General features: G+C 40.8%; 1 protein-coding gene across 4 annotated transcripts in view; it reads right to left on the reverse strand.

The window, feature by feature from the left end:
* The window catches only part of rab23 (RAB23, member RAS oncogene family), a 75883-nt gene that overhangs the window by 42161 nt on the left and 9292 nt on the right, over positions 1–24430 (reverse strand). For 3 of the 4 annotated variants that reach the window (XR_009514408.1, XM_059982268.1, XM_059982270.1), the window contains exons 1-3: positions 20827–20959; positions 11280–11535; positions 4925–5010 (exon numbers count right to left, since the gene is read on the reverse strand). Coding sequence is in view for 3 of the 4 variants with exons in the window: in XM_059982268.1 (XP_059838251.1) it covers positions 4925–5010; positions 11280–11449 (256 nt within the window). In the remaining variant the exon portion in view is untranslated. Of the gene's footprint in view, positions 1–4924; positions 5011–11279; positions 11536–20826; positions 20960–24430 lie in introns of those variants that run through there. The other variant, XM_059982269.1, reaches the window with a different exon arrangement.

Consider the following 24430-nt stretch of genomic DNA (forward strand, 5'->3'; position numbering starts at 1 on the left):
TACTTTTTTCCATAGATGCTGCCATGCCTGCTGAGTTTCTCCAGCATTTTGTGTGTGTTGCTAGCATTTCCATGATTTGTCATCCTCTTGAATTTGTAATTGTATCCTCTAAGAAATAGAGCCATCTCTGCATTTGTGCTGCTGCTGTTAGTGGAACACCTTTCTGTGGATTGAAAATGGACACTAGCGGTTGATGGTCAGTAATGAGGGTAAACTCACTAACGTTTTACACCCCAAACCATACTCAAGGCCTGTCAATCTGTGCGCAATTTTTCTCTGCAGCAGTAAGGGAACATGATGCAAAGGCTACGAGGCGTTCACTTCCATCACTCTTAACATGCGACATTACTGCAACTATACTTTAAGATGGAGCATCACAGGCAAACTTCACTGGACAATGTGGACCATAATGTGAGTATAATGTCTGACATCACCATTTCCTTCACCTTTTTGAAAGCCATCTCATACTGCTTTGGCCATTGCTATTTCTTCCCTATCTATAGTAATGAAGTTCAAGGACTGGAGCACAGCAGCCTGGTTTGGCAGGAACCTGTTATAGTAATTGACAAATCCTAAAAAGGACTGGAACTATGACACGTCTTTTCACCTTGGGGCATCTACCACTGCTTGGATTTTCTCAGCAACTTGGATAATCCTTGTGCATCTATGGTAAGTGATACTTGGTTTAAAGAATTCACACTTGTTGTGTCATGCTCCAAGCCCATAAATGTCTAATCTTTTTAACATTGTCTTGACATTTTGGAGATGTTCTTTTTTGTCCCCACCAGTAAAATGATGTATTCCAGGTGATACTGAGTGCCTGGGTAGCCTTGCAGCACCTGGTCCATAGCTTTCAACTAGAGTGCAGATGCTACTCCAAAAATAAGCCTATCACAGAGATAAAGCCCTTTGTGAGTGTTTATGGTGAGAAACACTTTGGACTCTTCTTCCATCTCCATCTGTAAGTAGGCCTCAGCTAAGTCCATTTTGCTAAAGTGTTTTCCTCCTGAAAGGTTTGCAAAGGCATCCTCAGTCCTGGGCAGAGGGTATTGATCTACTTTCAGTACTGGGTTGATGGTGACCTTAAAAAACACCAAAAATCCTGAAAGACCAATTCTTCCTGGCCATAGGGACCATTGGCATTGGGCTCCACTCAACCTTGGAAAGAATTCCTTCAGCCTCCATGCAATTTAGCTGTCTGGGTACTTCATTATGGATGGTATAAGGAACCGGGATAGGCTTTGCAAAACTTATGTGTGGCTTTTTCAGTTAACACTATTTTTACCCTTAAAACATCAGAGTTTTCCAACACCATCCTTGAACACTGCTGTGGCATCATCTAGTAGCTTTCTTAATTTGCTTTCGGTTGACTCTATTACAAGGGATGTAGCATGCAAATTGTGGATAGATCTCTAATCAGGTTATAGTTGTCTTAGCCAATCATGTCCACAAAATGCTTTCCACCCAAAGCACACAGCCAAACCAGCACTCGTTTCTCATCAGCTATTCCATTGGCTTTAAAATACTGTTCTATTCACTCAGTATATAACATCCAGTTATTTGTTGTGAAATCGAAGCATCTATTTTTCTGACATAGCTACCTTTCTGCTTTCTTTTATATTTATGATTATTATCACCCGATACTCTGTTTATGAACCTGTGAATTTGTCCATCATCTTCCATTTTTAAAAAAACTCAACTATTTCTGTAACTTCCCGAAGAAGCATGTGTTGCCCTTTTACTGAAAAAAAAACTGGCCATTTTTCCCTTCTTGAAAAATAAACATACTGCACTTTTTATTTTAAACTTGAACATCTCACTATGCTTCAACAGGTAGTCATCTCAAGGTTCATTTTAAAACTTACTTGTCACCACTTATATTTTGCCACTCTAAAACTAAAAGAAAAACACGAGGAACCCAGGGATAAACGTATACTTCATTTTTACTTTAAGCAAGGCAGGCACATATGATGTCATGATGTATGGCATCCATGTACTTCTTACATGTAACCCACAATGAATTATGTAAACAAAGAACACTAAATCAAACCATATGTATACAAAATTTCTCAATCAATATTATTGAAATATTAAATGCACAACAGTGTTTGCTGGGTTACCATACAAAGAGACATGAGAAAGAAATAACATGATTTGTGGTGCATAAATGATTGATATTATGCCAGTCAAAACATCAGATTGACCCTTGTGCTCAGGTTCCATCTACCCATTATCCCCTACCCATCTAATTTCACCTGCCAGGTATGAGCCTGTCTCACCCCATCTCTCCCACTGTTTCTATCTGCCCATCATCCTCATCCCATATTATTTCACCTAATTCTTATCAGCCCCTTTCCCACCCTCCTCCATCCTGCTACAGGTACACTGACAATTTTTCCTAAACACAAGAGATTTGGTAGATACTGGAATTCCAGAATAACACAAAAAAATGCTGGAGGAACTCAGCAGGTCAGACAGCATCCCTGACATACTGAGTTCCTCCAACATTTTGTGAGACAATATATTCTGTTCCCACTTAGTCCTAATGCAGAGTATTCACATCTAATTTCACTTCCACAGATGATGAATGATTCTTCCAGTGTTTTGTTTTTGTACAAATTGGAAATTCTGCTTCAGCCAGAAAGAAAATATTGGTGATTATAAAACAACATTTTGTAACCTGATGAATCACAATGACATTGGATTTCTTAATAAAAACAGAGGAAATTTTATCTTGTCCAGTACTAGATTTCAATCTGATGCTTTAAATAAAAGGAAGGGGTTCAAGTGAGGTGAGGGAGAGCTGAATGTTGTCAATGTGGAAACAAGCAGAATATGTCCATGTGGAAACTAACAGAATATTCTCAGACAATACAATTTGGCAGCATGTTGGATGGGTAAGTGGACATAGGGTTGCAATGATAGTTCATTGAGATCAGGTAAAGCAACAACCAGAGAAAGAGGGGACTCCATTGGTCATTTAGAAGCTACTGATAGATTGAAAAGAGTGGAATCAGTGCTGTCCCATACAGCTGGGCAAAAGTGGAACAACATAGAAGAGGCAAAATAATTATTTGGAAAATACAGGGGTTAGCCTTCCTGCTAGCATTTAGGTTGACATGTGTGACCTTATGAGCAGCTTCTGCATCACAACTGGATAACAATCCAACTGAAGAAATTTAAACAAGTTCTGCAAAATGTGGCCAGAAGTTTGGAAGAATGTAGTCCTGGGGCAGAAATGTAAGGCAGGATGGTTTGCAGTCATGGATGTTTCAAGAGTTGGTTTTTAGAGAGACTGACTATGACAGTAAAATTGGAAAAATGTTGCACTTTCTGAAGAAATGGAACTATTAATATAATAGCTAATGTGATAACAATGCAGAGAAGTTGGGTGGTGAACCAGTGTTGAGAGAGCAGGAGGATGTTCCCTTTGACAAGCCAAGCTGATAAGCATAACAATTAACGGTTCAAGATTTTTTAATGTTTAAGATATCAATGTTATTTCTAGTACAGATGTGTAAAGAAGAATGAAATAATTGTTACTCCAGATTAATACAATTAAAATTAAAGAAAAATAGGGAAATGGTGCCAGGGATGGGTGGAACCTTTGTACTTTGGTGTGATGCATTGCTGGAAGGAAGGGAAGATGCAAGTAGAGCCAAACAGCTGGTCTCAATTTTTGTGATGAAGAAATCCAAGAATTCCTGCACTTGTTGGGAGGGAGTAATAACAATGATAGCAGAAAGAGGGAAGGAGGACTTAAGATAATGATTCGCAGCAGAGGAAATAAGTTGTGGGTTATCTTTGTATTCCATTATAATCTTCGAACAGGGCTGGATTGCACTTAATGTGATCCAGTCACATCTGACAGTAAATAGCTAAAACAGCTATCTAGCATATCTGCTCAAGTCTGTGTCTCTTGGACTTAAGACAATGTAGATTAAAACACCATCAATGAAGATGTTAGGGTGTGAGAGAGAAAAAACTTGATTTAATAGAGACTAAATCAAAGATGGAAATGAAGGGTTTGTCACTCATTACTATAGGTGATTTTCACTGCACTAAACACAGAAACACCAATACGTGCTTTTTTTTAAAACAGGTCTTGCTCTTCCACGATTTTCTAGCGTTACAGTATTCTGGTGCACAATTTACAATTGTATCTTAATGATAACATTGGACAGCACTTAATAAGGATCAGGAAAAATACCTCACTCTGCTGGTACATGAATTCAAGAGTGGGGGCAAGACAGAGAGACAGACACACATTGACAGGGTGAGTGGTGGAGGGGGGGAAGTTAGAAGGAATGAGAGAGAAAAAGAGAATTTAAGCACAACTTAGTTGAAATATTGAAAGTTGTAGTCTTTAGAGGTCAAAATTAAACTTTAAACAGCTATTTTTTTTCTTAAAACAGCTTTGGCTCACACCATTGAAATTAAGTATTTTGTCATGCAGATGGATCAACCCTCAAGCTCATCTATACACAAGAGATTCTGCAGATGCTGGAAATCCAGTACTACACACACAGTGCTGGAGGAACTCAGCAAGTCAGGCAACAACTATAGAAATGTTTAAACAGTCAACTTTTTGAGCTGAGAACCTTCAGCAGGACAGCTAATTTATTTCCATTATACTGCCTTACCTACCGAGTTCCTCAAGCATTTGTGTGTATTGCTCTCAAGCCCATATGCTGTATTAACAGGATATATTGTTACCATCTACGACAATATTTTCTGGTCATCTTTAACTAGGCATTAAGAAAAGTTTTCAAATGAAAGTATAGATGCAGTCAAGAATTTTCACAAAATATTCATGATTTCGCCTAATTCTATAAACAGGATTGAATACAATTTAAATAATATACCAATCAAGAACTGTAATTGATATTGATTTACAATTCCCATTAAGAGTGACTAAACTCACCTCTATAGTAAGCTTTTGTGATGGCATCAAATTCCTCTTGACCTGCTGTATCCCATAACATTAATCTGACATCCTCATCATTAACTCTGAAAGAGAAACGCACAACTTCAGATCTAACCATGCCTTCAAAACCTGAAATTAGATGCTAACTGTAGTCCACGTGAAAACTTAGCATTTAATGGAGTCTTCATTTTATTTAACTATGCTTAATTACAGATAGTGCTGCAAGATCTCAAGAACAGCTGTTTGCCACCAATAAGAATATCAGATACGCAAGACTGCTATTTCGTGATTGTCTTCTTTGGCCTGCTTCTATTTGCTGGCCCTATCCATTTTAATTGTGTTACCTTCCTAAAAGAAGCAGTGCGACAGGTAGACAAGGTGGTGAAATAGGTATTTAGCATGCTGGCGCAAGGTGAAATAGGCATTTGGCATGCTGGCTTTCATCAGTCAAGACACGGACTGAAGGATCTGAGACATGTTGTTGAAGTTGCACAAGTCATTGGTGAGGTTGTTTTGTATAGGTGGTAGTTATCCTGTACTAGGAATGATGTGCTTAAACTGGAAAGAATGACAGACAGACATACTTTATTGATCCCAAGGAAAATTGGGTTTCGTTACAGCTGCACCAACCAAGAATAGTAAAGAAATATAGCAATATAAAACCATGAATAATTAAATAACAAGTTAATCATGCCAAGTGGAAATAAGTCCAGGACTAGCCTATTGGCTCAGGGTGTCTTGACACTCCGAGGGAGGAGTTGTAAAATTTGATGGCCAAAGGTAGGAATGACTTCCTATGACGCTCAGTGTTACATCTTGGTGGAATGAGTCTCCGGCTGAATGTACTCCTGTGCCTAACCAGTACATTATGGAGTGGATAGGAGTCATTGTCCAAGATGGCATGCAAATTGGACAGCATCCTCTTTTCAGACACCACTGTCAGAGAGTCCAGTTCCAACCCCACAACTTCACTGGCCTTACAAATGAGTTTGTTGATTCTGTTGGTGTCTGCTGCCCCAGCACACAACATAGCACTGGCCACCACAGCCTCGCAAAACATCCTCAGCATCGTCCGGCAGATGTTAAAGGACCTCAGTCTCCTCAGGAAAAAGAAACAGCTCTGACCCTTCTTGTAGACAGCCTCAATGTTCTTTGACCAGTCCAGTTTATTGTCCATTAGTATCCCCAGGTATTTGTAATCCTCCACTATGTCCACACTGACCCCTTGGATGGAAACAGGGGTCACCGGTGCCTTAGCCCTCCTCAGGTCCACCATCAGCTCCTTTGTCTTTTTCACATTAAGCTGCAGATGATTCTGCTCGCACTATGTGACAAAGTTTCCCACTGTAGCCCTGTACTCAGCTTCTCCCATGCTGATGCATCCAACTATGACAGAGTCATCAGAAAACTTCTGAAGATGGCAAGACTCTGTGTTGTAGTTGAAGTCCAAGGTGTAGATGGTGAAGAGAAAGGGAGACAGGACAGTCCCCTGTGGAGCCCCAGTGCTGCTGACCACTCTGTCTGACACACAGTGTTGCAAGCACACGTACTGTGGTCTGCCAATCAGGTAATCAATAATCTATGACACCAGGGAAGCATCCACCTGCATCACTGTCAGCTTCTCACCCAGCAGAGTAGGGCAGATGGTGTTGAACACACTGGAGAAGTCAAAAAACATGACCTTCACAGTGCTTGTAGAAAAGATTTGAGGTTGTTGCTAAGACTAGGAGGCTTGAATTCTTGGGAGAGGTTGGCCAGGCTCAGTCTTTATTTCTTGGAACACAGGGTGATCAAGTAGAAATGTTTAAAATTATGAGAGGCATAAGGTGGATGGTGACAATATTTTCCCCAGGGTTGGGGAATCCAAAACTTGGAAGGAAATAGATTTATGGTAAGTGGGGAAAGATTTAAAAGGGACAACACAGAGGGTGGTGAATACATGGAATAAACCGCCATAGGAAGTGGTTCAGTCAGGTACAATGGTATTACTTAAGAAGCACTTGGATAGGTACATGGAGGGGTAGGATTTTGATAGATATGGGCCAAACACAGGACATTCAGACTAGCAAACACGAGGAAATCTGCAGATGCTGGAAATTCAAGCAACACACACAAAATGCTGGTGGAACACAGCAGACCAGGCAGCATCTATAGGAAGAAGTACAGCCAACGTTTTGGCTCAAGACCCTTCGTCAGGACTAACTGAAAGAAAAGATAGTAAGATATTTGAAAGTAGGAGGGGAGGGGGAAATCTGAAGTGATAGGAGAAGACAGGAGGGGAAGGGGTGAAGCTAAGAGCTGGAAAGGTGATTGGCAAAAGGGATACAGAGCTGGAGAAGGAAAAGGATCATGGGATGGGAAGCCTAAGGAGAAAGAAAGGGGGAGGGAAGCAGCAGAGGGGGATGGAGAACAGACAAAGAGTGATTGTGAGAGGGGCAGAGAGAGAAAACAAGGAGCGGGGAGTAAATAAATAAATAAGGGATGGGGTAAGAAGGGGAGGAGGGGCATTAATAGAAGTTAGAGAAATCAATGTTCATGCCATCAGGTTGGAGGCTACCCAGACGGAATATAAGGTGTTGTTCCTCCAACCCGAGTGTGGCTTCATCTTGACAGTAGAGGAGGCCATGGATAGACATATCAGAATGGGAATGGGACGTGGAATTAAAATGCGTGGCCACTGGGAGATCCTGCTTTCTCTGGCAGAGTGTAGGTGTTCAGCGAATCAGTCTCCCAGTCTGCATCTGATCTCACCAATATACAAAAGGCCGCACTGGGAGCACCTGATGCAGTATACCACAGCAGTGAAGTGCCGCCTCACCTGTAAGGACTGTCTGGGGTGCTGAATGGTGGTGAGAGAAGAAGTGTAACGGCAGGTGTAGCACTTGTTCCGCTTATAAGGATAAGTGCCAGGAGGGAGATCAGTGGGAAGGGATGGGGGGGACGAATGGGCAAGGGAATCGCATAGGGAGCGATCCCTGCGGAAAGCAGAAAGAGGGGGAGAGGGAAAGCTGTGCTTGGTAGTGGGATCCCGTTGGAGGTGGCGGAAGTTATGGAAAGTTATATGTCGGACCCAGAGGCTGGTGGGGTGGTAGGTGAGGACAAAGAGAACTCTATCCCAAGTGGGGTTGCGGGCAGATGGGGTGAGAGCAGATGTGCGTGAAATTCAGATTAGTTTTGGTGTGGCCCAGAGTCATTAAACATTCCTCATACATTAACCCTTTCATTCTGGGACCATTCTCATGAATCTCCTTAGGACACTCTCCTAATCTTGCACATCCTTTATTAGAGAAGGGTTCTAATATTGCTCACAATACTCCAAGTGCGGTTTGACCAATGCCTTACAAATCCTTCCACTGTCACAACTGTAGTCCATCCAGAAAGATCCTCCATCGCACACCGACTTGCTGAAACAGAAGTTGCACCAGTACCATTACATCAACATTTTACTACTGGTCTGCTTCAGTCAGAAGACTGTTTGTATAAGCATCTCATCTATGTAGAAATGGTACTGAAGCAACATTAGAATTTTTCTTGAAGAGATTTTCTTGAAATTTTCTTGAAGAGACAATGACATTGCATGAGTCTTCTAGATGCCCAAGGCAGCAAAGTTAAGAGTTGTAAAGCAGTTAAAAAGGCACAAAATGGGCACATGGTTCAAGTAAGGGAAAGGTTATGAAATTAAAAAAGGAGAAAAGCTACAATACAGATTAATAGTTACAGTGATAATAAAGTGTCAGTGGAAACATCAGTTAACAAAATCAATTCAAGGAAAAATAGCAAAATTAAAGGTGATGTATCTCAAATGTACATAATTAACTCAAAATATGTAAAAAGATCAACTAAAGGCATAAGACAAGTGTATCACACATGACCCCTGCACTGAAGATTCATCAGACCGACTTCTAGGATGAGTGGATTGTTTCTGAGAAGATGATCATTTGTAACGACTCACCAGAATTCAGAAGAACGAGAGACAATATCACAGAGAGGTTGGCAAGGTTGTTTGTTTCTCAGCAGCAATGGAGTGGGGTATTGGGATATGGCATTTATTATTTAGGAATGAGATAAGAATTTCCTTTGCAGAGTTTGCTGTAATTTTATTGTAATTCTTCATGACAGAGGACTGTGGGTGCTAAGACATCAGGTTTATTCAACTCTTTAAAGGAATAAAGGATATGAAAAAAATCAGGCATAAAAGTGAAGTTAGGACAAAATCAATCATGATCAATGAACGGTGAAGCTGATTCTAATTCTGAACTTTCTGTGAGTGCTAACAGATAGACACTGTTTCAGTTTTAATCTTTAATTCCAAGCAGTCACAGGGAGAACATACAAACTACTTAAAGACAACAGCGGGAATTGAACCCAGTCTTACAGCTTGGACTGTAATAGTGCTTTGCTAACTATTACACTACCATGCTGCCATTTTTGAGAAACAGCCAGTGCCAGAGAAGATGTGGTCAACTGCTACTCTGTGACTTATTCTGTCAGGAATGCAGAGCATGGAAAAATGCATGATGAATTTTAAAAATGTTTGGAAGAGAAAATGTAGAACCTTTGTTGGAAGCAGAGTATTAAAATAATTGGCAAGACAGAATAGGCACCTTGAGGTGAAAACTCCTTTTGAACTTCATAATGCTATTGTTTCTGGTGCTCCTGCCAATTCTACTACTGCACAAGGCTCAAATGTTTGAGGTTTGAAATAATCAGTTATTGTGAAGGAATATAGCTGAATCATTGGGGATGAATATGATCTAACACTTAAAGACATGTTCTACATTAAACTGGGTGTGCCAAAAGGAATTTTAGAAAGGAGATGATGAAATCATGGTGCAACATACCCGTGATACAAACAAAAGCTTGCAGAATTGATGTATTTTGACTCAGTTGTTAAAAATGAAGAGAAAATACAAAGGATGACAGTTCACAGAGGTAAACTCCATTGGGTCAGACATGCCACTATCATAGGAATCTGCACAAGACCAGATCTAAGAGTTAAAAGGAACTGAAAAGGTTGAAGAGATAGAGATGAGACCATTAATTAAATTGAAGTTAAGCACAGCAATGCAATGGATCAAAGGGAATTCAATGCAGGTCACTGAGAATGGATGTATTACACACATGCAAGAAGAAATCCATAAGGTTGTGATCTGAATAAGTCAGAGTTGATAGTGGACAAAAAAACTAGATAGAATTGGGTGAAACCCAGTATACAGATGTAAATAAACATGAACAAGGTTTCCAGTGGGGATTACAGAAGTGCAATAGAGTTTAGTAGACAACCTTGACTGGGGTGGAGGAGCTGAGGAATAGCCCCTAAATCAAATGGGTCATTAAAAATTTGAATTTTCTTTAGTTACAAGTGGGGATGAAAGGCTAGATTAAATAATGACACAACAAAAGCCAGGGGGAAGTTAATGACAATATTTGATTTCCTGTGTCTTCACTCAGAAGACGTGTTTGACTTAGCTAGTTGAATTCAGACAGTTCTGTGGGACAGTGCAGGCTATGGGATTGAAGGAAAGCTAAGGATGTAGATGTAGCTGGAATCTATACTTTGCCTGTGATGTAATTGCCCTCCAAGTTCTTGAAACAAAGGAATGTACGCCGGGCAATAAAGATAAGAGTACATATGTCAAGTCAAATTGAACCAAATTAAGAGATTTGATAAAGGTTAAAACTAATTTGGAAGCAAAGGAGTGTGTTGTGAAGTGGAGGATGGACGTATTAAATTCCCTGTTTACTCACGCAATACTGAAAAACCAATAGTAGAATTTGTTAATGCTATTGTAGTGTCAGCCTTGAGTGACTTATACTGTAATTTGTTGTGACCTTTATACTATGAAAGGTAACTATTATCACACTCAACGACCAAGAAAATTAGTAGAGAGGCACAGTTTGTTGAAGTAACGTCACTCAGATCAGTTGTAATTTGGACCACAGAGGGTGCTGCTCAGGAGGGTGACAGAATATAAGAAAGAAGCCCCAAATCAGTAAAACATTCAATTGTTCAGCATGATTTGGCACCATTTTTATCAAGGCAAAAACAAAAAAATGCCTAGCCTAAATTATCAATTGCCTGTGTTACAGCACACAGGATGCTTTAGAATTGACAAAGGGGCCATCCTTAATTTAAAAAAAACAATATAGGATAAATACTCCACAAGGTCCAGTAGTATTTGCAGAGAAATATAGGTAAGGACTTTTCATTAGTATATGAACATGAATTCTCTCAATAGATAGACTATAACCTTATGAGTATTTCCATGATTTTATTTCAAATTCCTGAAATATGTAATATTTCACTTTTGGCAAGAGACAATTATATGTTACAATACAACTGTTTACTCACTGAATCTGTCTTTCCAGAAAGTCCACCCCAATGGTTTTCTTGTAATCCTTGGTGAAAATACCTTTGCAGTATCGCTGTATCATGCTCGATTTACCCACGGCCCCGTTGCCAACAACCACTACTTTGATGGCCACTTCAATATCCTCTTCCATCATGGTTGGACTGCGCATGTGGACCTGCTCTCATAAGCAGGTTGAGGAATACTACTGCACTTTCTGCAGTTAAAAACAAGGAAGTCCAGCTCTACTTCATTGACCTGAAAGACAAGAGAATTACTTGGCTTCTAAGGTTTACAATCAATAGCTACTTGCTATGCTGTGCACTTGAAATGAAACCAAACCAATGACTCTACGTTTTACACACAATGAAAAATTCAAGAGGTGCCTTCATAAAAAGACATCCATCATTACCTGGCTGTCAAGAGAGCGATCAAGCACAAGGTTCTCATTTGGTAGGAATTGCACAGGAATTGTCAGACAGCTTCTGACCTCCTTTTCTTTGCCTTCCAAATCAGATAATTAAGCACCCATAATCAGCACCTCCTATTACACAACTGATATTCAGAACACCCAACCTACCAGTGCCACAATTTATTGATCCTCTCAGTAAGCCAAGAAAAATGCCATGGTATTATAGTCTTCAAATAAAATGATATTGATCAACCTTCCTCTTTCATAAGGGAGAAAGAAATGAAAGGCTATGCTGATTGGGCAAGAAGAAGAGGTTCATGTGGAATACTGCAGCAAAGCTAGGTGGCCTATCATGTGCTGGAAATTCCATGTAATCTTTGACTAAAGTAAGTACTGGCTATTTTATTTCCACGTGCTGTAGATGTCATCTTTATACTAAATTACAGTAAAACTAAATTTATGGATAGCACATTACTGTTATTCAAATACCTTAGCAATTTCAAACAAAAATAACAAGGCCCGCAATACATTCCGACAACATTTGCACCCTTCAGTTCCTAATGGATAATATTAAATTTAAGACTCAGTTGTTGACATCTGTACTCATCAAAATCAGGGCAGGCAGTACATTATCTCCTTCTGTTTAAATCTTGCTGCTGCTTCCAGATACAGTTTAAAGGACACCTTGAGGAAACAACAACTAGATATGTCAGAAGCAGATTGTTCATTCTTGTGGGGAAATAAAAATGACTGCAGTATTTGCTCTCTTATGTTGAGGCATATCCACTATCAAGATGATGACTGGGTGCCGGAGGACTGACAAATTCCTGACTTCATGCTTCACATGTAGAGACAGAATCAATCAGACTGCATGGATGAGAGTCCTTTGGCTATCATGCAACTATCCAGCCATGCCACTTTCCTTGTACACTCTCATTTATTTTTATATATTTAGAGATATAGCAAGGAACAGGCTCTTCCAGCCCACAGAGTCACACTGCACAGTAATTCACCTACTTAACCCTAGTCTAAACACAACGACAATTTACAATGACCAATTAACCAATACATCTTTGGAAAGTGTGAGGAAACTGGAGCAACTGGAAGAAACCCAAGTGTTCATGAGGACGACGAACAAATTCCTGACAGAAGGCATCAGAAATGAACTTCAAACACTGACAACCTGAGCTGCAATAGCATCTAATCACTTTGCTAGAGGGGCACACAGACTATTGGCTCAGCTGTATGGGTAGGTCATGGTAGCACTAAGAGTCGTAGAACACTACAGCACAGAAACACGCCCCTTGGTCCATCTAATCTGCGTTGAACTATTATTCTGCCTAGTCCGATAAATCTGCAAATATCAATTTGGCAAAATAAAACTGCAAGACTCTAAACACAAGAAGCCTTTAAATGAAGGCTCGAGTATTTGTCAATTTGTTAAATTATAGTATTTGCCATTCATCTGACAGCCTTTCATTTTGGTAAGCTCTTGCCAAAATGCCACTAGCAACAGGTCTTTTTAGGCAGCAGCTGCAGCAAAGGGACAATATTGAACAAAAAGGACACTTCTTTTCATCTGTTACAAGGTCTCTCCAAATAATTTGAACTCTTTGATGAGAGTACAAATAATCTTACAGATCATTGTTTTACAAAACTCTATATAGACAATAGGTGCAGAAGTAGACCTTTCGGCCTTTCGAGCCTGCACCGCCATTTTGAGATCATAGCTGATCATCTACTATCAATACCCGGTTCCTGCCTTGTCCCCATATCCCTTGATTCCCCTATCCATAGGAAGCAAATAAATACAAGTTATGTATCAAATTAAAATTAAAATTATTCATTCCTTACTGAAGAGGGCAGTATTAGTAGAAACTGCCAAATATGAGGTTATTGGACTGGATTTTCAAGCAAGCATGATGATACAGGAGCTGCAATGGATCCTCTACAGATTTGAGTTCACCTGATCTTCTTGGCCTTCAGTAAATGAGATTGGAAGTGTGAGAAGACAGAACCGACTCCAATACAATCCTTCAATCAACCAGTTAGGCTGCAGAAATATGACTGAGACATACAAAATCAAAGTCAAAACATCAACTACATTTCAATCACATGCAGAGAGTTAACTAAAGGTCAGGAAGAGCAGATGGACAACAACCTGACACACAACTCCATGCCCAGGAAGCTCAGTATCAGGGTCAGATCAATTGCTTGGCATTCATTTTGGTTTATCATTTCTGAAATCAACTTCATATGTTATCTTTGGCTCCTGAGGTTCCTATCATTCCTGGTCCAGAAAATGTTCTCCACTAAGTTAAAGTGTATAATGCAGCGAAACAAAAAGACAACTGCTAAATTTCTGTAATTCTGCAACTACAAACACTTGCTTTTGTTATTCAGTTATAACATTGAGCTCAGATTGTTCCACGGTTGAAATCAAGTTTATAGCACAATGTGAAGTGAAAGCACTGTAATGCCTATGCTACGCTATAATTGGCATAATTTAATTGACATTCATGTGGATTCTTATACAGGAGATTTTTAAAATTCCAGTTTCACTACTGGCAAGTGCCCATCCCTTACTGGCCTTGAGAAAGTAACGTGAACTACCTTTTTTGAACCCCTGTAGTCTTTCCAGTATAGATAATTGCATAATGGTCTTGGGTAATTTAAACCCAGTGGCAATAAAGGAATGGTGAAACATTGAGAAATCAGCATGGTGTGATTATACTCTCATGTGGCTGCTCCCATTATTCTTGTGGGTTTGGGTGGTCATGTAGGGATAGCTGATTTTATGGATTGAAACATAATAAAAGCCATTCAACCAGCCCTGTCATTCAAAAAGACCATTGCTGATCTTTAACTATTTGTCTACAGTAACCTAAAATTTCCCCAATAATTTCAAATGTACTGATATGTTCAGAGTATACTCATTGCCTGAGCCTCCTGAGCCCTCAGAGAGCAAATTCCAATGGTTCAGCACCCACTAGGTGAGAAATGCCATCTAATTTCTGTTCTGATTATCCAATCCCTTACTTTGAGACAATGGGACCCCTGGTTTTAAAAACCCTACCATCAACTCTTCATCTGCCCTGTCAAGCTCCTTAAGAATTATGTACAGCTCAATCATATCACCTTTCATTGTTCTAACCTCAAGGTATAGTCCCAGTCCTCACATGACAGAACTGTCATTCAGGGACCTTTATCCTTCCTTATGCGGGAAGGCCGGACATGTGTAGTATTCCATATTGATCTCGCCAACAGTCCAGATGGTGGAAAATTCTTTGGGGATAGACAAAATCTAACACGCATACAGAAAATATCCAACCCTATCCTTCTCCCAAAGCCATATTTACGGTGCTGGTCCTACTGAATTTCTGGCCAATAAAACAACTTAGAACATAGAGCAGACCATTAAGCTTATTCTGGCATAATATGGCAATATATAGGCCAGAATGATTTATTGTTTGATACCTCTCAGTGAATTCCCTTGTGATGCTTTCCTACATTAATAGCATTAGAGAAATAGAAGTTTTTATCAGAGTAGTTAGTATTAAAAGTCTTAGAGGTAGACATCCAAATTTTCCAGAGTTAAAGTCATCCTTTGCATTCCAGACAACCACTCACATTTATATCTTGTCCAAACTTGTGCAAAACATCCAAATGGCTTAAACAAAAAACAAACTTTGACATCAAATGAAAAACACCTTTTGGATCAAAAGCTGGGAATTCTAAAGTTTCTCAAGGAAGGAGAGGAACAAAACCTGTAAAATTTGGGATGGGGAATTCCTGAGTTCAAAGACAGCATGTTAAGACACAGCTGCTAACATTAAACAGACGCAGTAGTGCTTGATATGATGTAACATTCCGTTTTCTACTTTGAATCAACAACACCCTATAAATCCACAATGGAACTTAACCAGAGACATCCCAAATCACAGAAATGCTGAGGAGTAGATTCTGGTTTTCACCTGTAACTTGCATTGTCACTGATGCCTGTACTACTTCAAGTATTAGTTGTCCATAAGACCGAAGATCATAACACATTGGAGCAGAATTAGGCTGTTCAGCCCATCAAGTCTATTCCAACATTGCACTGTTTCATCATTATCATGAAGCATGCAAGTATAAAATGACCACTCCAGCTGTATATTTAATGACAGCTGCATTCATGAACAGCCCACTGGAGTCATGATTCACTCATATTGAACTGACCTTTAGGCAAACTGCACATTAACATTTTTGAAAGGGAATTTTGATTCAAGCGTATGGAATGTTTTTCAAGTTCAGTGCTTCTAAGCACCGCAAGACAATACACAAGGTTTAGAATTTGATCACATTGGAATTAAGTGACTGGATGAAAAGTTTGCAGCAAAAGCTTAAGGTAGAATAGAAGTATACAAGTGAAGTAATTTTTGGACAGCAGTTCATTAATGAAAGAGACATGGTTAAGAAATAAATAAGCAGCATTTGGTAAGATCAGAGGAAACAGTGAACAGGTCATGGTGGGAGAATACAATGAAGTGGATCAACTGAAAAGTTGGATTTTTGAAGTAAATTTAACTGGGAACAAAATTGGCAATAGAATGTAGCAACTGAATAGTTCAGTTTTCCTGAATCAGTGACCTGTCGATTAAAGCTCCCGTCCTGCATTTGACGTGACACAAGCAAGCACCATCACATTGGCGATGATACGACATCCAAAACTGCACTATACCAAGACTTTCTACTTACTCTGCTGGGCAAAGATCTCTGTTCAAAATGAAACATTAAATGCCAGATCTTAGTCCAATTCTGAATAAAATTCCGTTCATTCTTCTCCCTTTGTGGGATTTTGATTCAAATGGAACAGCTCACTTCAACCCTTCAAGGGGGCACAAGTTTAAGGTGACTGGAGGAACACAAGGAAGAATATCAGAGACAAATGTTTTTTTTTAAAACAGAGTGGTGAGCACATGGAACCAATACCAGGGCGGCTAGAGAGGCAGATACATTAGAAACATTTAAGACTCTTTGATAGGAATGTGGATGATAGAAAAATGGACAACCACAGAGCTGATTGTGGACTTTAGAAAGGTTAAGATGAGGGAACACACACCAATCCTAAGAGGGATCAGAAGTGGAGAGAGTGAACAAATTCAAGGTCCTTGGTATGAATATCTCTGAGGACCTAATCTGGTCCCAATATTTCAATGCAGCTAAAAAGAAGGCAAGACAGCAAATATATTTCATTAGGAGTTTGAGAAGTTTTGGAATGTCACAAAACACTCAAAAATTTCTAATGATGTATCACAGAGAGCATTCTAATTGGCTGCATCACAGACTGGTATGGGGAAGGGGGGGCTACTGCACTGGAATGAAGAAAGCTGCAGGGTCGAAAACTTAGTCAGCTCTATCATGGGCACTAGCCTCCACAGTATCCAAGACTTCTTCAAGGAGTGGTGCCTCTTGATGTAGTGGCCATCATTAAGGACCACCACCACCCAGGACATGCCCTCATCAGGAAGGAGGTATAGTAGCCTGAAGGCACACACTCAGCGATCAGGAACAGCTTCTTTCACTCAGCCATCTGACTTCTGAATGGTTATTGAAACCATGAACACTATCTCACTACTTTTTTATTTCTGTTTTTGCACTAAACTATTTGATATACAAATATACACTTACTGTAATTTACAGTTTTCCCCTATATTATCATGTACTACTGCCACAGAGTTAATAAGTTTCACAGTATATGCCAATGACATTAAACCCAATTCTGTTTCTGCTGGGCAGGGATCATTTAGATTGATCTTAAAATAGGTTAAAAGGTTAGCACAACATTGTGGGCTGAAGGACCTGTACTGTGCTGTAATGTTCTATCTTCAAACTAATTCATACACATGTAGCCTTTATGCTTCTAAATTTACTGTAAATTGGTACTATATAAATGCAACTTCCTTCTTTTCTTTGGCAGCATGTGTGCTGTGGAGCTCCGTATAAATTATGCCTCATACAGACTGAAACAAATTATCCTCCCAAAGCAATGGCTGAGGAGTTGGGTGGGTGCAGGGAAAGAGCCAAAGATAAACAGGGAAATTTCAGGAAGGAGAAAAATGCATTCCTGAAATCAGACCATGCGTAAGGTACAAAATTTCATGGACAATCATGATGCCAAAAGTATTCAGTGCCAGACTCTGCCAGATGTGGAATGACTAGCTCCATTACGGAAAAAAGGGATACAGGATTTGAAGTGAATAGAACAGCAAGATCAGAGAAAACCTAAAACCAGTCAAAACTAAACAGTACAGTTTTTGAAGCAGTACTATTCCAAGGTTAGCAAAAGCTTGAAACAATAACGCAGCTGCTCTGTGACTAGACAGATTGGAGAATTGGAAGAAATGGCTCAATGCTTTCATAAAACTTTTGGCTTTTTTTGATTTCCTTCCTTGCTACTTCAACTCTTAATATGTCAGTAAATTGTGCTTCACTGAGAATTTAGAATTTGCAATGCAGGCAGTGATAAAATTACAACATTACTAACTTTAATTCAAAATGGTTTACTTACACATAGCAACGAGAGGACAGTCAAAGGTAAAACTGCCAGCCTGGCATTAATCTGTCTTTGAGTTAGCTGCTGTAAAATTACACATTTCAAAACTGATTCATCTTTTGTCATTTAGGATGTAATAGCACTTGTATGAGAAGCTCAAAGTAAATTGCGCCAAAACAAAGTTATTACATGCCGTTTCCTTTATACTTGCATTCACATCCAGCACCAAGGAAGAATGAGGGTAACTACATGAATAAGGAGTTACAAATCAAAATTGGTGCATATAATGGGTGGGGAAGGGGTGGTCTGGTTACCAAGGATCCTCACCAGCCACGACATGTCCGTTTCTCATTACTACCACCGGGGGAAAGGATACAGGAGCCTGAATACCCACTCTCAACATCTCAAGATAAAGCTTTTCCCATCTGCCATTAGATTTCTGCAGTTTATGAACACTACCGGTTATTCCTTTCGTTTGCACTATTATTTTTTGTAATTTATAATAATTTTCCCCTTTGTACTGTGCTGCTGCAACAAAACAAACCATGTCATAAGTCAGATCAATAAACCTGATATAGATCAATTAAACACTTTGGCACCATTAATTGCAATATAATTTAATACAAGTTATTAAATAAATGCTAAACCTCGGTCCGAAATGCTATGCCCTGATGCCGTTGTCAGCCCTCAACACCTTTATAACCTGGGACAGTAAACCATATCCTTCTTCCCCAAGGAGCTGTGCTTCATTCTCCAATTTACTCAAAGTAACAGTTCCCTATATGACACCAAAAAATGTCATCCTGGGAACTCTCCCAAGAATTACACAGGCTGAGGGTGTTTCTCAGTAGACATTCCTGGGACCCCTACTTTTAACCTTGTTTGTCAACGATTTAGATAGTGGAATTGATGGCTTTGTGGCAAAGGTTGCTGATGATACGAAGATAGGTGGAGGGGTAGGTAGTGCTGAGGAAGCAAAGTGATCACAGCAGGAATTAGACATATTAGAAGACTGGGCAAAAAATTGTCAGGTAGAATACAGTGTTGGGAAATGTATGATAATGCATTTTGGTAAAAGGAACAAAGTGTAGACAATTATCTAAATGGGGAGAAAATTCAAACATCAAAGGTGCAAAGGGACTTAAGAGTCCTCATGCAAGACTCCCAGAAGGTTAATTCACAGGTTGAGTCGGTGGTAAAGAAGGCAAATGGAATGCAGGCATTCATTTCAAAGGGAATAGAATATAAAAAAAAGGAAGACATGCTGAAGCTTTATAAGACACTGGTCAGGCTGCACTTGGGTACATCGTCAATAGTTTTGGGCTTCATATCTCAGAAAGGATGTGTTGCCTTTGGAGAGAGTCCAGAGATGGTTCACAAAGATGATTCTGGGAGTGAAGGGGTTAATATGAGGAGCATTTGGCAGCTTTGGGCCTGTACTCAATGGAATTTAGAAGAAACCTACTTAATATTGAAAGGACTAGATAAGGTGGATGTGGAGAGGATGTTTCCTCTGCTGAGGTATCAAGAACTAGAGGGCACAGCCTCAAAATTTAGCAGCAACCTTTTAGAAAAGAAGTAAGGAGGATTATTTTTAGCCAAAGAGTGTTGAATCTTGTATGCTCTGCTATGGACTTCAGTTGAGGTGAAGTCCATGGATATGCTTAAAGCAGAAGTTGATAGATTCCTGGTTCATCAGGACATCAAGGGATATGGTGAGAGGGCAGGTGTACGGGGTTGAATTGGATTCAGGATCAGCCATGATAAAATAGCTGAGCAGGCTTGATGGACTGAATGGCCTAATTCTGTTCCTCTGTCTTAAAGACACAAGAGCCTGCAGATGCTGGAATTCGCAGCAACAGACAACTTGTTGGAGGACCAATGGGAGGAAAGGAACTGTCGACATTTTGGGTCAAAACCTTGCATCGGAAAAGAGAGTTGAGAGACAAAATGGCTACTATTGAGGATTGGTGAGACAGGAGTCAAGGTGAGTGGTGGACTAAAGAAGCATGCAAGATGACATGCATTTAGGGCACAGGGGAAGAGATGGATGGTAGATGGAGGCAAGCCATCTCAGTCAGCTTAAGGTACCCTGGTATCTCTCCAGCTACCTTACCAGTTGACATGCATGTCCAATAAACCAGCTGGAAAAAAATACATCTGTGGTGGGGTCAGCATTCAATCGTCCTTTCTGCAGGCAGAACGCATAACTCTCCCTTAACATCACCGAGGACGCAATCTTACTCCCCAGATAGGGAACCCAACATCATACTCTGCAGGCAGGGCGTATCACACTCCCTCAACCTCACAGAAGACTCAAACCCCTTCCCCACATATAGGACTTGCCACCATACTCTGCAGGCAGGGCGTACAACCCTCCTCTAACCTCACGGAAAATTCAATCCTACTCCACACATACAGGACTTTTCACCGTACTCAGCAGGCAGGACGTACAACTCTCCCCTAACCTCGCAGAAGACTCAATCCTACTCCCCAGATAGGGGACTTGCCACCCTACTCTGTTGCCCTACTTTCTTCCCCCAACCAGGAGAGGGGAGGCGCAGCCCGCTCCTTCAGCCTGCCCTCTCTACCTTCCTCCTACCTCCAGCCGCTCCTCCGCTCCCGTTCCACCTCAGTCGGCCGCAGCGCGGAGCATCCGCTTCGGACCAGCGGCGAGGACGGGACTAGACGGGCGGAGCGATCACAGCCCGTTTCCCCGGACAACTGGCGGAAGCGGAAACCGAGCTTTTGGAGTGGGGGGCGTAGGGACAGTACTGAGCTGGCGTCGCGAGGGCGCGTGTGCGCGCGTGCTCTTGCTGCACGTGAGCGTCGTTGCCATGGCAGCTGATCAGCAACAGCATCCCCTCCTTACGGTTGAGTCACGACACCCGCTCCCGACGGGTAATGCGGATGAGAGGCGAGCTTACAAAATGCGAACGCATGCCGGGTGAAACCAGAAAGAGAGAGCATAAGTCTAGTCTGAAAGTGAAATATTTAAAGAGAATCTGAGGAGAAACTACTTCAGTAAGAGGGCAGCGAGCAGGAGTGATGCATGTATTTAGAAGTATTGTCCGCAGCCCACCGAACATCGTCGTAGTTCATCGTGACTTAATTATAACATTTAAGAGGGACTTGGACGGTTGAAAGAGGTGTGGAAAGCAATGGTCTTTTGTTGATCAATGAAACCAGGCAGTAAACAAGGTAATGCTTAATGACAGGGAATGTAGAACCATTGCCACACTCCAAGAAAGGACAAAGCTAGTGGGCGGGGGGGAGGGATTTCAATAGACAATAGGTTCAGGAGTAGGTCATTCGGCCCTTCGAGCCAGCACCACCATTCAATATGATCATGGCTGACCATCCACAATCAGTACCCTGTTCCTGCCTTCTCCCCATATCCCTTGACTCCCCTATCTTTAAGAGCTCTATCTAACGCTCTCTTGAAAGCATCCAGAGAATTGGCCTCCATTGCCTTCTGAGACAGAGCATTCCATAGATCCACAACTCTCTGGCTGAAAAAGCTATTCCTGAACTCCTTTCTAAATGGCCTACTCCTTATTCTTAAACTGTGGCCTCTGGTTCTGGACTCCCCCAACATCATGAACATGTTTCCTGCCTCTAGCGTATCCAATCCCTTAATAATCTTATATATTTCAATCAGATCCCCTCTCATCCTTCTAAATTCCAGTGTATACAAGCCTAGTTGCTCCAATCTTTCAACAGATGACAGTTCCGCCATCCCGGGAATCAACCTCGTCGATCTACGCTGCACTCCCTCAATAGCAAGAATGTCCTTCATCAGATTTGGAGACCAAAACTGAATACAATACTTCAGGTGTGGTCTCACCAGGGCCCTGTATAACTGCAGAAGGACCTCTTTGCTCCGGTACTTAACTTCCCTTGTTAACCATTTCATGGTTGACCATCTGGAATTGGCTGTTTGGCCATTTGGAGGCCTATTCCCACCTGATTAACTTAGTTTCTCATTTTAACTTGTATCTTGAGGCTGTGACCCCACATGTGGACCATTTTAATCTAAATGAAGAATTATTTTATGCTATACACAACTCACAAAATGCTAGAGGAACTTAGCAAGTCAGGCAGAATCACTGGAGAGGAATAAACAGTTGACATTTCAGGTCTATGCCCAAAACATCAATGTTTATTCCCCTCCAAAGATGCTGCTTGACCTGCTGCACTCCCTTGACATCGTATGAGTTGGTCAAGATTTCCAGAGCTGGAGAAACTTGTGTTTATTATTTTATGCTACGTTTGCACTTCCATGACAGACCACATAGAGGTTGTAAATGTATTGCTTTCTCATTTCATATACAGATTGTCTGTCTTTCACATAGTTCCTCAGTGTATTGCTCTAAAAACCATTATTTATGCATTTCAAGAATTCCTCTTCCCTTTGCTTTCACTAATCAGGCTGAACCAATGTAACCAAACATTGGACCAGTCATGCATGATTACGATTGCAGACTCAACCAGCTCCATCAGGAGCACAAGCCTCCCTGCCATTGAGAACATCTGTAAAAGGCCCCGAGAAGGTGACATCCATCATTAAGGTCACACACCCTACCCTCTGGGACATGCCCTCATCTCATTAACATCAGGGAGGTACAGGAGCCCGAAGGTGCACACTTGGCATTTTACAAACAGTTTCTTCCCCTCTGCTGTCAGATTTCATGACCACTTCTGCACTATTTAAATAGCAACATATTTTGTCTTATACTGTACTGCTGCCACAAAATAAACTTCATTATATATCAAAGTGAATTATATATATGCACACACACAGCATATACAACCTTGATTCATTTTCTTACAAATGACAAGACCAACAAACATCCAATGTATAAGAGAAGACAAACTGTGAACTAAAGTAAATCATATTGAGAAGGTGAGCTCAGAATCCCTGAGTGAGAGTCTCCAGGCTGTGGGGTCAGTTCAGCACTGAAACAAGTGAATCCATCCAAGCTGGTCCAAGAGTCTGACGATTGTAAGGCAACAACTTTTCTTGAAGTAGGTGGTGAGATCAAAGACTCCTGCGCCTCCCACCAAATGGCAGTAGCAGGAAGAGGGCCAGACACAGGCAGACAGAATGAGCTCAGCTGGGGATCATGATTGGCATGGATTCGTAGGGGTAAACACCATTTTCTGCTTTCAGGCCACTATGCTTTGATCTTGTTTGAAGTCCACCCCATCCCCCTCTCTTCTGGTGATAGGCAACCTTTATCCAATTCAAAGTGCTATACCAGCATTCCCGAGAGTCAAGTTTGCCAAACCCTAGTGGAGACCAGTGACACAAACCTGTTTCTGATTATCATTATTATTTCAGGCCCTGTAGACAATCTTTACCAGTGATTGGTGTTCTGCTATTGTTGGTTCCATACACACAGATTCCACATAATGTTTTCTTGAACCAGCATACTTCCTCATTACATTGATTCCCTTTTTTATTTACACAACCTCACTTCCTTTGTTTTTCTTTCTTAAAATAGTCAATACCCCTCAAAGTATAGTGCCCATTCTTGGATACTGCTGTGGGAGAATGACCTCCTGGGGGATGCCAGAGTCTGGGCTACTGGCAGTAAGCATAGGTCCACAGTCTGTGGTGCAGAAGGGAAAGAGGTTAAAGAAGAGGATAGTGATAGGGGACTCAATAGTCAGAGGATTCTGTGAATGTGAATGGGACACTTGGATAACATGTTGCCTCCAAGTGTCAGGGCCAGGGGCATCTCTGATCACTTCCACAACATTTTGGACAGGGAGGGAGAGCAGGCAGATTGGAAGATGTTGAATCCTTGTGGATTGAATTAAGAAACTGCAAGGGTAAAAGGACCCTGATGGCAGTCATATACTGGGATGCGGACCACAGATTACAACAAGAAACAGAAAATGTGTGTCAAAAGGGCAATGTTATTATAGATGTGGGAGACTTCAACATACAGATCAATTGGGAAAATCAAGTTGGAAATTTATCTCAAGAGAGTGCATTTGTTGAATGCCTATAAGATGGCTGTTTAATTTGTCATTGAGCCTACTAGGGGATCAGCTATACTGGATTGGGTATTTTGTAATGAACTAGAGGTGATTAAGGAGCTTAAGATAAAGGAACACTTAGGAGCCAGTGATCACAATGATTGAGTTCAACTTGAAATTTGATAGGGAGAAAGTAAAGTCTGACATAGTAGTCAGAC

This window comes from Hypanus sabinus, chromosome 10 (genome assembly GCF_030144855.1).
Source record: "Hypanus sabinus isolate sHypSab1 chromosome 10, sHypSab1.hap1, whole genome shotgun sequence".
Classification (NCBI taxonomy): Eukaryota; Metazoa; Chordata; class Chondrichthyes; order Myliobatiformes; family Dasyatidae; genus Hypanus; species Hypanus sabinus.